Here is a 13,509-nt window from a genome sequence, read left to right as displayed (position 1 = left end):
ACCTCTCCGACGCAGCCTGCACCTTACCGAGGGAAGCGGCAGCGTTCTTTGTTTAAAATTCGCGCTTTTCTTTCCTTTACGTGAGTCCCGGCTTGTGATTGGTTGCGTGCCGCCCATGTGACCGGGACGCAACCAATCACAGCAAGCCGTGACGTAATTTCAGGTCCTTCAGGATTTTAAAATTACGTTCCGGCGTTGTGATTGGTTGCGTCGCAGTCACATGGGCGACGCAACCAATCACAGCAAGCCGTGACGTAATTTCAGGTCCTTAAGGATTTTAAAATTACGTCCCGGCTTTGTGATTGGTTGCGTCGCAGTCACATGGGAGACGCAACCAATCACAAGCCGTGACGTCACGGGAGGCTGGACACGCGCGCATTTTAAAATGGGCGCGTGTCCAGCCTCCCGTGACGTCCCGGCTTGTGATTGGTTGCGCCGCGATCAACCAATCACAAGCCGGGAGGCTGGACACGCGCGCATTTTAAAATTTTAAAATGCGCGCGTGTCCAGCCTCCCGGCTTGTGATTGGTTGACCGCGGCGCAACCAATCACAAGCCGGGACGTCACGGGAGGCTGGACACGCGCCCATTTTAAAATTTTAAAATGCGCGCGTGTCCAGCCTCCCGGCTTGTGATTGGTTGACCGCGGCGCACAAAATGAGTGAGGATGAACTAAACCAAACAAGGGGAAACTGCCAATGTTGTCAAAACATCAATTATTGCATAATAAGTTTGGTCGAATTTGCAGGATGTGTCTCACATTCCCATGTATCACCTCTCAGCTGATGTATTATACAAGCCTCCCGGCTTGTGATTGGTTGACCGCGGCGCAACCAATCACAAGCCGGGACGTCACGGGAGGCTGGACACGCGCCCATTTTAAAAAGCGCGCGTGTCCAGCCTCCCGTGACGTCACGGCTTGTGATTGGTTAATGGCGGCCATGTTGCCGGGACGCGGACCAATCACAGCAAGCCGTGACGTAATTTCGTCACGGCTTGCTGTGATTGGTCCGCGTCCCGGCAACATGGCCGCCCTGACCAATCACAAGCCGGGACTTCACGTAACCAAGTAAAAGCGCGAATTTTAAACAAACAACGCTGCCGGTTCCCTCGCTGAGGTCCAGGCTGCGTCGGACAGGTGAGTATAGCGATATTTTTTATTTTAATTCTTTCTTTTACACATTTATATGGATCCCAGGGCCTGAAGGAGAGTTTCCTCTCCTTCAGACCCTGGGAACCATCAGGAATACCGTCCGATACTTGAGTCCCATTGACTTGTATTGGTATCGGGTATCGGTATCGGATTGGATCCGATACTTTGCCGGTATCGGCCGATACTTTCCGATACCGATACTTTCAAGTATCGGACGGTATCGCTCAACACTAGTGATAAGGTTAGATTTTTTTTGTTTGTCATTTAAACTCATTGATGGTGATGTGTGTCAGGGCTCTTTATATCACTGAAAGCAATTGCAGATACCTGTGCAAATTAGTTTGGCAGGTGAGTCCAAATAAAGGCAAGACTACTTAAGAAGGCTGTTCCACATTATTAAGCAGCCTACATTTTTTGCCAAAATGGGAAAGAAAAAGGATGTGTCGGCTGCTGAGAAGCAACAAATTGTAGAGTATTTAGGTCAAGGCATGACTACAATCAACATTGCCAAGACACTTCATCGTGATCATCGCACAATCAAGAAGTATGTAGCTGATTCCCAGCACATGTACGTGTGCGTGCTGATAAGGAAAAATTGAGGACTCTTTCCAACAGGCAATTGCGTAAGGTTAAAAGAGCAGCTGCAAAAATGCCTTGTCATAGCAGCAGACAAGTTTTTGAAGCTGCTGGTGCCTCCAACGTCCCCAGAACAAGATGCAGGGTCCTTCAGAGGTTTGCAGCTGTGCATAAGCCATCCTGTCGACCACCTCTATCCACTGAACACAAGCAGAAACGGCTTCAGTGGGCCAAACGATACATGAAGACTGACTTCCAAACGGTTTTGTTCACCGATGAGTGCTGTGCAACGCTCGATGGTCCAGATGGATGGAGTGGAGGACGGCTGGTTGATGGACACCCCATGAAAACACGGCTAAGGCGCCAACAAGGAGGAGGTGGTGTAATGTTTTGGGCTGGAATCATGGGGAGAGAGATTGTCGGCCCCTTTATGATCCCTGAAGGGGTAAAGATGAACTCCATAATCTGTGGGGAGTTTCTAAAACAACACTTCCTGCCATGGTTCAAGACGAAGAACCGTGCTTTCCGCAGCAAGATCATTTTCATGCATGATAATGCACCGTCTCATGCTGCAAAAAACACATCTGCATCTCTGGCTGCTATGGGCATAAAAGAGGACAAACTTATGGTGTGGCCACCATCTTCCCCAGACCTCAACCCCATTGAGAACCTCTGGAGCATCATCAAAAGGAGTGTCTATGATGGCGGGAGGCAGTTCACATCTAAGCAACAGCTCTGGGAGGGTATTCTGTCCACATGCAAAACAATTGAAGCAGAAACCATCCAGAAACTGACAAATTCAATGGACGAGAGAGTTCAGAAGCTTCTTTCGAACGAGGGGTCCTATGTGCACATGTAACATCACCTAGAATAAAGTTTTCACTTGAAAACTGTTTGATTTCATTTTGTAATAAGCTGATAGTGCTTATAACTTCACAATTGGCCATTTTTTTTTTCAAAATAAAAAAAAAAGGTTGAAAACTCTGCTGTGCATAATAATTTGGAACATGCATTTTGAGTGTTTATTTTTTTTTAAAAAGATACTGTTTTCGTAGGCAGCTTGTTCCAAAACATTGCAATTATACTAGAATAGTAGATGACTGCAAAATAACAATGACTGCAATTCAGATAGGTAATTTAGAGAAAATAAGAGGAAATATTATTTGCATAATAATTTGGAACACAGTGTTTATGTGGGAAAAGGTTGAAAAGTTCCAGGGAGCCGAATACTTTCGCAAGGCACTGTGTGTGTCTGTATATATATAGAGAGAGAGAGAGAGAGATATAGATATATATATATATAGATAGATCTATATGTATAATCGTCTAAGGGGCACTTCCATCTGTTTGTCTGTCTGTCACGGAAATCCCGCGTCCCTGATTGACCAATTAGCGACGGGCACAGTCCGGCAGCGAATTCGCCCCTTCCTACTCTCTGTCAGTGCCCCCTCCAGTCAGCGCTCACGCAGGGTTAATGGCTGCGTTACACCGCGTTAGGCCGCGATCTAACGCAGTCCGTTACCGCTGCTATTAACCCTGTGTGACCAACTTTTTACTATTGATACTGCCTATGCAGCATCAATAGTAAAAAGATCTAATGTTAAAAATAATTTAAAAAAATAAAAAATCATTATATAACTATTTTTTATTTTAATAAATATTTTATTTTAACTCTTTTTTATCAGGGATATGGTGCCCACATTGCTATATACTATGTGGGCTGTGCTATATACTACGTGGGCTGTGTTATACACTGCGTGGGCTGTGCTGTATACTGAGTGGGCTGTGCTATATACTATGTGGGCTGTGTTATACACTGCGTGGGCTGTGCTGTATACTGCGTGGGCTGTGCTATATACTACGTGGGCTGTGCTATTTACTACGTGGCTGTGCTATATGCTACGTGGCCTGTGCTATATACTACGTGGCTTGTGCTATATTCTACGTGGGCTGTGTTACATGCTACATGGGCTGTGTTATATGCTACTTGGCTGTGGTATATTTCTCTGCTGTATCTGTGCATCATGAATCGTGGTATGTGTTAAAGAGGGGGGCCCACTGAGACTCTTTCGCCCGGGGCTCTCAAAAACCTGGAGCCGGCCCTGGCTTCACTGATTGGTCACGCCCGGCCGGCAGCGAACAATCAGCGACAGGCGAAGTCCGGCCGCGAATTGGCACGGAATTTGAACCACGCTTCGCTAACTGGTCGCTCCCGGCTGGCCGAATCCTGTGTATAAATTGCATTATTCTGAAAACCTCATAATAATGCGTTAGAATCGGGCCACCATCTAGTGTATATATATGCAGTATATACAGTATATATACAATAATAATAATGATAATAAATTGAATTAAATAAATGAATATTGTGTTTTTGCCACTTATTTTGTATCAACATTCTGTTTTTTACTGTAAGTTGGAACTAACACTCACCTTCGCATCACAAAGCCTCCGATCAATACCGTGCTGGCAGATCACCACAGACTTTGGCCTCTCCAGCTGGAACTCATTGCACACGACATGGAACACAAAGGTCTGCCCCCAATCCAGCAGGCATGCCAGCTGTAAGACAGCAGGTCACTGACATGGTAAGGACTGTGGCAGTATAATCAGCGATAACAATATTACAAAAGTAAGAACACACTGGCACAGCTTGACAATTCAAAGGAGATTTATCCTTGCAGCTATATAATGTAACCCTGGTCTCCCAATTATATTACTATTTACCTGTCTCTACATTAAGACTTTCAAGATTGAGGGCTTTTAAAAAGGATTATTCTATTTATCCCTGTTTATTAATAGCAACTGCATTTCATTCCTCTTTTTATAGAAACATCCTCTGGCTCCTAATGTCCTGTGGTCACCTTCAGCCCAGCACTTTCTGATACATAGGAAAAGTAGGTTACATTCCCCTTTCCACACACTTTTAAATCAATTTTCATCTTCTTTTAGCCAATTTGTGGAAAAGGCACACAGCTGGGATGTTTCGCAGTTTAATATTCGATCAGTGAAGAACCATTACAGTGAATAAAAAGTGAAATGATATGGTAGAACTCAAAGCAAACAAAGTTTTCTTCCCCAAATTGTAATGGAGGATGTGTCTGAATTTACATCTACCATTGTTTCTTCCGTTACCGCAGACATTATACGTCCCAAGGAGAAAGTATGGATACAATCAAATAATATGCGCTAAAAACTAATACATTTGTATGACACACTGTTAAAAAAACACATGATAATAAAAACACAGTGAATGCAGACCAGATTAAAAAGAATCCAAAGAATCTACACAGAAAAAGTAGAAGCCCGTGTGTCCGAAACGCCTGTAGGGCATTGCGGGAGTCCAGGTAGTATGCCATTTCTTTTTGTTGTCTTTTTCCTTCCTATAACTCGTTGATTTAGGTCATGATATACCTTTGCTCCTACTAATAAATCACTGCGCATGGTGGCTCAGTGGTTAGCACAGCAGTGCTGGGGTCCTCAGCTCAAATCCCACCTAGAACAACATCTGCAAGGAGTTTGTATGTTCTCCCCGTGTTTCTGTGATTTCCTCCCACACTGATATACTGATAGGGAAGCTAGATTCTGAGCCCTAATGGGGACCATGATGATAATGTCTGTAAAGTGCTGTGGAATTAATGCTATATGAGTGAGAAAAATAAATAATAAAATACATAACTGACCTATCCGGATCTATGATTGATTTCTGCTTTTCAGATGATTTTCTATATTGAAGCATTGTGCTGTTGATGTTGTTTGCATTGCTCATAGTCCAGCATGGACACTGAAAGTTCCACCTTCTGCATTTTCTGTGTGGATGCATTTTTAATCTTGCCTGCACTTCATGCGTTTTTAATCAGTATTTAATTTAAAATGTTTATGTTTTGTAGTGAATATTGCTTGGTCATATCCATGCTTTTGTGGCAGGTGTAATATATTGCTATATGTATGACACTGTCCTAACCATCAGGAACCTGACATGAGATTGATACAAAGGCAGCATAGATCAGCGATCGGCTGAGTTATTTCAGCCATGCATGTTTCACTGTGACATGCTACAGTGCTTCAGAGAAAATATACTTTGTAATAGACAGATATGTCCCTATGTGGGGACTTGCCTCAAACTAGTCATCCATGACCCAAAAACCCGAGATGCTGCAGCGATTAAGACTAAATCATACACAGATGCAATAGCGCAGTCCGTGTCCGATTTAGGCTGCCCATGGTTGCCCTTCCGTAAAACACTATAGGAGATACAAAATGAGTGTGACTCACAGTTTACATATATCCTATAGACCTATATGGAGCCGCCAAGCACATGTGTGGCCATCATAATGATCAGAGGGGGCTCAAATGGTAGGGTTCCCACCAACTTTAAAGTCAGTGTCTATAGAAGATAAACAATAACCTCTAAAGAAGCACTCTCATCACAATTTTCATCGTTTTAATATATTGCAATCATCATATTATATAGTATACATTATATAGTATATATTACTGTGTACTTACAATTGCTCATTTTGCCTTTCTACCAGATAATTCTTCTCTTTTCCATTAGGTCTATGACATCATATGATTATAAACAGTGTAGATGAATCCTTCTAAGCTCTATGTAGAAACAGGAGATCAATTTTCCCTGTATGAGACATAAGTCACAGCAAAAGTCCTCGGCAACGGGGAGGAGCAGAGCAGGTGTGTAAGGAGTTGAAGAGGGGAATGATAAATGCAGGGACAAGAGACTTCCTGTTTCCACATAGAGCAGAGAAAACAAAATAATTAACTGGGCAGAAGGGCAAAATGAGCAATTGGAAGTGCAGTGCTATATATAATATGATGACTGCAATATATTAAGAGGATAAAAACTTTAATGGGAGGAGTGCTTCTTTAAGGGAGGTGTGCTAGCATTTCTTTTTTATTTCTCTGAGAAGTTGGTTTACTCACTTGCGGTGTGGTGACCATTGCACTGAGAGCACCAGCCTGCACATCAATCAGCCATGCATATTCCAGAGAATCGGCACCAAGAAGAAGGCCTTCTGCAGAGAACATAGCATGAGCCCGTAACTGTAAGCCAGAAAGGCTAATGTGACCTTCTCGAAGCATCCCATCCACTGCTGGCCTCTACAGCGAATACAGAGAGAATGTAAGATGATAAAGCATGTCATGTGCTAATTCTTCACATCTGCATAAATGAATGGGCTTGTAAACATTTACTACAATTAATCTCGCAAGAACACAGCAATATTAAGTCAAAGTGATCTAAGATCAATGAAATCATCTGGCTTTGATCAATCTACGTAGGTCCAAAAGTCTGTATTAATTCATTCTAATAATACATCATTATTGCAGGGGTTGAAGATCTAACTTGCTAACAGATTGCTCCAAATCGTTCACTCAACCTAACTGCTTGCAATAGGCAAATTCCTTTAATGGAACCTGTCACCAGGAAAATACAGTCCGATCTGCAGGCACCATGCTATAGAGCTGGGGAAGCGGAGTTAATTGATACACAGTTTTGTGAGAAAAGATTCAATATGATCTGTGTTTTAATGATTTAATCCTCTGCTCTTTCTGGGATTGATCCAGTGGGCGGTCCTATCAGTGACTGACAGCAATCTCTGTATTCACACTTATACAAAAAGGCTGTCAGTCACTGACAGGTCCGTCCACTAGAACAAAAAGTCCCGGGAAGAGCAGAGAATTAAATGATTAAAACAGGATACTGAATCTTTTCTCACAAAACTATATATCACTTTACTCAGATTCCACAGCTCTATAACATGGGGCCTACAGGTAGGACGGCATTTTCATGGTGACAGATTCCCTTTAGTTTTCTTTTGCACTAATTTTGATAAACTTCTCATCTTAATCTGATAATGACAAAGCACCATAAATTTGGGCTCTGATCCAACAAATTTACACGTCAGCAGTAAAGCTCCTGCAATCTGAGAAGAGCAAGTCATGTCACCGGAGGTCAAACACACGGTCTATATAGTGCTCAGTGAGCGCTATGTACTGATGCTTCTATTGGACCCAGCGATCCCATGATCAGTAAAGCAGAGCTGCTGGTTTCTAGCAGACCCGGATCAGCTTTGTCAGTGCACCGGGCTGTTTTACTTTTTGGGGCATCTATGACTCTTACAGTGGAAACAATAAATTAAAAACAAAATGATGTCCCTCCCAAAAGTCGTTACTAAAAATACAGAAACGTTTTATGTTTTAATATTAAATACAATTATTACAAACAAATAGCAAAAGTCCCATACAAATTAGGCATCCACAAGACCGTAATAACCTGAAGAATTGGTTCAGTAGAATTGAAAAAAAAATAAACACAAAGAAAAAATATATATATTTTTTGCCATTCCAAAAAATAATTAAGAAAATAACATTGTAATTTATAAGTACAACAAAATAATGCTGTAGAATAATACAATTTCTCCTGCAAAAAAAACAAGGCCTCCTACATCCATATCACTTTAAAAAAAAAAAGTTCTGGGTGCTGAAATGTTGAGGGGCAGAAAATGAAAAAAAAAAAAATTTGGCTGGTCACTAAGACCCTTTGAGGCTGTGTCATTGAACGGGGAAGGTCTTAACCTATAATAAGAGTGCTTAACCCAATCTGGCACAGTTGTATGTGCACCATTATACCCAACGCTGAAGAACTTCTCATCATATACTTATGAGAGCACAGTAGAAAAACATTGCGTGATCTCAGGGCAGGCCTGGCAGTACCAGAGGATTATACGGTTACTCAGCTGCCCCATTAGTGTCCTAATAATAAAGATGCTACTCTCACAGCAGGTAATTACTTCCCCACACGTCTCTTGAGGTTTCTGGACATTTTTACTCCACTTTAGGAAGTTTCAGAAAGGCACTAATTGCCTTGTCTTCAAGACTTGCCGTTTTCTCCTGTGTCCACTGCACAATACATGACCTACACAGAACGGCTCATGATTACATTCTGATTTAATAAGCAATTCTGTGGATTTTTGCAATGTAAATGTAGGTAAGTAATGTGATTTCGGCGTTTGGGCAGGCTAGCTTTGTACGTACAGGACAGTAGGTAAGCCTTGGTGCAATAGAGCCCATAAAAATCTGTATATAGGGCAATGCTACAATATTAGTGAAACATGTAATCTGCAGAAATTCTATAAAATACGAGCTATTAGATAGAAGCTATTCTGATAATAAACTAGGGAAGATGCAATGTATTCCCTGTGGTCTCCTCGCAGCCCTTCTGGAGACTCAGGCTACTTTATGACAGCTTGTGGCTTATAAAAGGGCAGCTTGTATTCCTCTAATGGACTCATCAGGCGACAGCAGAAACTGGTTCAGATGATGAGAGGTAACCAATGACATTAAAAAGCCATTTTATATCTTATACTTCAATGACTTCAATGTAAAACAAAGCACATGATTTTTTTCCCCCTAAATAGAGTGTACAATGTAATGTTTTGCATCATCTAATTCCCAATGGCAGTGGATGGATTGTATATTCTCAATAAAGAATACCACAGAAAAAAGGTAAATGTAAGTCAGCGATTCGTCACTGACCCATAAGAACGATGATCCTGAACGTATTGTATAACAAAGGGTGGAATAATGACGGGTCATAAGGAGAAGTATTTACATGGAGAGGCACAAAGTGTCTGCAAACAGCTTCTATATACCTGATAGTTGTCATTTACAAAGATGTACACAGGAGACAGGACAAGCTGAAGAAACGTCTCTCTGTACGTTTTCTTCATCTCGAAGCAGAGCCTCTCAAGGTAACTAGTTGGGCAATCGGGTCCATCATTGCCGCAATGCTGGGGATAAAAACGAGACATGGTAACTAAATGTACAAATGCAACCTTAGACAGGTATTCACATTACCATACTTCATTACTAATTACTAACGGTAAAGCAGTGATGTCGGCTATACAATGCCTAGTAAAACAGGGACATCAAGCTACATGGTAGCAAAGTAGCACAACCCCACTTTCAACTTTTTAAAACAAACTCATCTTCACTAAATACTGTATCAACTAACAATGCCGTCACTAGAGTACAATGAGTCCCGGTACAAAAACTGTACCTGGACCAACATCTGCTTGTTGGTCAGATGTTCGGGCCCTTGTAGTATTCTTGATCCTAAAATGACATGATAGCCCCCTCATGTAGTGATGTCCCCCTTCCTGTAATAATGCCACCTACAATGGGCCCCTTTTCTGCAATAATATCCTTCATCCTGAGCCTCTTCCTGGTATTCTGGCTCTTTCCAGTAATAATGTCCTCCATCCTGGTATAATGTCCCTCATTCTGTGCCTCTTCCAGTAATAATGTCATCCATCCTGGGCCCCTTCCTGGTATAATGTTCCAAATTCTGGTTCTTTCCAGTAATAATGTCCCCCATCCTGGTATAATGTCCCTCATTCTGTGCCTCTTTCAGTAATAATGTCCTCCATCCTGGGCCCCTTCCTAGTATAATGTTCCTAATTCTGGTTCTTTCCAGTAATAATGTCCCCCATCCTGGTATAATGTCCCTCATTCTGTGCCTCTTTCAGTAATAATGTCCTCCATCCTGGGTCCCTTCCTGGTATAATGTTCCCTGTTCTGCCGCTCTTTTCCAATACATTTTAAAAAGGCAGCTGACTTTGGCGTACTAGCCACAGGCGGCACATGATGTTTCTGCCATGTGCCATCCATGACAGGCACGCCAACGCTAGCTGCTGGCCTCTGATTTGCCGGCGGCGTGTATTGCAGTGCAGGGAAGGTCTCTGTGACGCAGTACTTTTCAGATCCTCGGACACACATCCAGGTGAAATAGGCTCTGGCATCGATGGGCCTCCCTCTCCACCTCAGTAACCATGATCATTAGACCACTGTCTGCAAATAACCTTACTTATGATATCTCTAAAGATATAGAACAGGATTATAGGGGTTGCTATGGAGAGACATAGGTAGGAGACATCATTGTGGGGGCTTAGCTCTGACTGGAAATGCTAAGACAGACAATGCACCTAGTATAGATGGCACACAGCCAAGTTCTGCTGAAGACGGAGCCTCCTGGTCATAAAGTGATGGTAAATCCTACTGATATACTAGCAATAGGGCCAAAAACATGAACAGATCAGAGTTGGGCTATGTTCACATGACTTCTTAGTCATGTGGCCTCCGGGAACTGCAAAAGCACCCCATAAAATGGACATAACGCCCAACAATGTAGCAACTACACTGCTCGGCATTTGTTTAATCTTATGTCACTTCTTTTCACCACATTTGGGGTTTGGAAACCTTGAAGCAACTAAAAGTAGTAAATGCTCATTCTTTGGAGCTTCTGTAGGGAAGTATACACGCAGTGGCTTCACCCGGCAAAACTTGGCTGCGTCAGCATCTAAAAGTCACCATGTGCACAGTCATAAAGGGTTTGCCCAACACTGAGGTTATAGTAGGCAAACACATTTTTTTATGAAAAAAAGGAAGATTTCTTTTAGCTCTAATTTTATGCATTAAAGTAAAAAAAATGCCCGCAAAAGATTGACACCACCTTTAAACCTTATGTCATGTATACACGAAGGACATCAGAACTGGGAATAGCTCTCTAAAAACTGACACAAAAACCATTCTTGGAAACATTTTAGGATTTATTCATAGCAGTATCCATTCCAGAGGACCAGTAGACAGAAAGTGTAGTGGCGATAATTACAAAAGAGGGGTCAATACTGATCCAGGCCTGTAAATTTATTGGCTATTGTGAATATGTCCAGCAGGAGTTTTTAAAGATCTGTCTTGTCGGATCAGTTTGATCTCCTTCTATGAGAAAACAAATTCCAGACGGATCAAGATAACTGTGGATGTTGTGCATGTACAGACATTTCACATTGTGTCACATAAAAAGGTTGGCAGGAAAAGTTGCAGAAAAGTAAACTTATTTTATAGCAGCATTTTCCGCCATTAAGTTCAATGTTTCAAATCCAGGACAAGCCAGTAATTAGAGTTTCTACCTCTAGTAACTTTCATTCCTCCAATTTGCTGACATTGCCAGTACATAAACACTCACCACTGGTAGTTTGGCATGGACTTTGTGCACATTGACAAGTACAGTGATATCCCATGGTCTCAGGGCCAATGGATGGATAGCTTTAGCTGCTGGATCGTGGTCTCTCTTGCTATTCTCCATACCAACTGCAGTCCAGCCGGAGCTGGAAGATGTGGACATAGACAACACAGGACTGGATATGACTTCTTCAAAATCAGTGTACATGTCATCCTCTCCAAAGTAATTTTCCTAAGGGAAAAAAAAAAACATATTAATGAAGACTGTCAGGAAAACACTTGGTTCAATGAAAGAACTTACAGAGGCAATCTAAAAGGATACCATGTATCAAATCAACGAACATTAAAAAATTGTGAGGAAATTGTGTACAAAAAAGGCTGATAATAGTAATAAACACCTTCAAACATAGCAAAACATAGATAATGTAGGCATTATTAGTGATGGGATTTAAAAAAACAGAGTTTACAGCAGAGGTGAACAACCTTTATTGGTCCAAGTTCCAAATTTTGTGACTGTACCAACCACAAGGGACACAAAATATTTGAAGAGGTATTCTGATTCGATGTATACATTAAGAGTATTACATATGCCACAATCTAATAAAAAGGGGGCTCCATTTCTGGAATTTCTACTGAGGGACGCACAGAATGGCATAGCAGGCTATAGGTTGTGGCCCTTGGTTCAGGGCAGTGGTGGGGAATCTCTGGCCCGAGGGCCGTTTAAGGCCTTAAAGAACTTTATCCGGCCCCTGGGCAGATTTCCGGGGACCTCATTGCTTAGGCCAACAGCATTACTTTGCCGGCCCATGGCCCATTAATTTCTTCTTGCTCTGTGAGCATGCAGTGCTCACTACTGAATGCTACGGCGCGTGCAAAGACAGATTACGACCGGACACCAGTGCCAACGTCAGGATGTACTTTGTAGATGGAGTTAGTGCGCAATTTGTATGGCCCCAGAAGGATGGCATAAATATCTAAATGGCCCTTAGCACAAAAATGATTCCCTGCCCCTGGTTTAGGGCATCGGCATCTACAGTTGTGTGAAAAATTTTGTTTGTCCTTCCTGATTTGTTAAGCAGCTGCCTAACAGCAGCAAAACATGCAGGAGCGGGGACTTGAACATATAACTCAATCACGCCCGAGAGACTTAGAAAACGCTCGAGCATGCTCGGATCACGCGTTACCCGAGCACGTTCGCTCATCTCTAGGTGCTGATGTTATTTAATGTACAGACATTTTTTGTTTTTTTAATTAATCTATATTAGCTGATGGAAATGTATAAAATAACGTGGCCAAATTGTGAACAAATCGAACACTCAAGAATCTGATCTCATAGATAAAAGCAAAAAAAGATTACATTGGTGAATTCTGTGGTCTTTTACAACCAATTATATCCAAATGCTAAGAGCCACAGACTTGAAGGAAATTTTGCTGAGAATCTGCTTTGTTTTCAGTTATAGAATTCTACTGTATAAATGATGTAAAAGACGTTAACCTCATTCTACAGCCTTTACTTTCGGAACATCAGAAGCGGTCAGATATCGTGGACCACTGATGAGATGTCCTCACAATTACCTAGCAGACTAGTTTTCCCCTTTAAGGAAGCCTTTCCTCCATCATAATCCGGATGATGTTCATTCTATCTTTGTGATAAATCCCACAATCGGTTACAAACCTATACCATTGCCCTACTTGAAAGAAGCAATGGCAACACCTGATCCCTCATCTCTACGGGGCTTACTC

General features: G+C 42.0%; 1 protein-coding gene across 17 annotated transcripts in view; it reads right to left on the bottom strand.

Moving 5' to 3' along the window:
* The window catches only part of BLTP1 (bridge-like lipid transfer protein family member 1), a 322,576-nt gene that overhangs the window by 193,000 nt on the left and 116,067 nt on the right, over nt 1–13,509 (bottom strand). For all 17 annotated transcript variants that reach the window (XM_077279045.1, XM_077279047.1, XM_077279052.1 and 14 more), the window contains exons 20-23: nt 11,771–11,998; nt 9,399–9,536; nt 6,670–6,846; nt 4,162–4,290 (exon numbers count right to left, since the gene is read on the bottom strand). In XM_077279045.1, the coding sequence (XP_077135160.1) occupies nt 4,162–4,290; nt 6,670–6,846; nt 9,399–9,536; nt 11,771–11,998 (672 nt within the window). The remainder of the gene's footprint in view (nt 1–4,161; nt 4,291–6,669; nt 6,847–9,398; nt 9,537–11,770; nt 11,999–13,509) is intronic.

The sequence above is a fragment of the Ranitomeya variabilis genome, chromosome 1 (assembly GCF_051348905.1).
Source record: "Ranitomeya variabilis isolate aRanVar5 chromosome 1, aRanVar5.hap1, whole genome shotgun sequence".
NCBI classification, from domain to species: domain Eukaryota; kingdom Metazoa; phylum Chordata; class Amphibia; order Anura; family Dendrobatidae; genus Ranitomeya; species Ranitomeya variabilis.
Note: the sequence above shows the minus strand (reverse complement) of the source record. Positions and strands in the feature narration are given on the sequence as shown.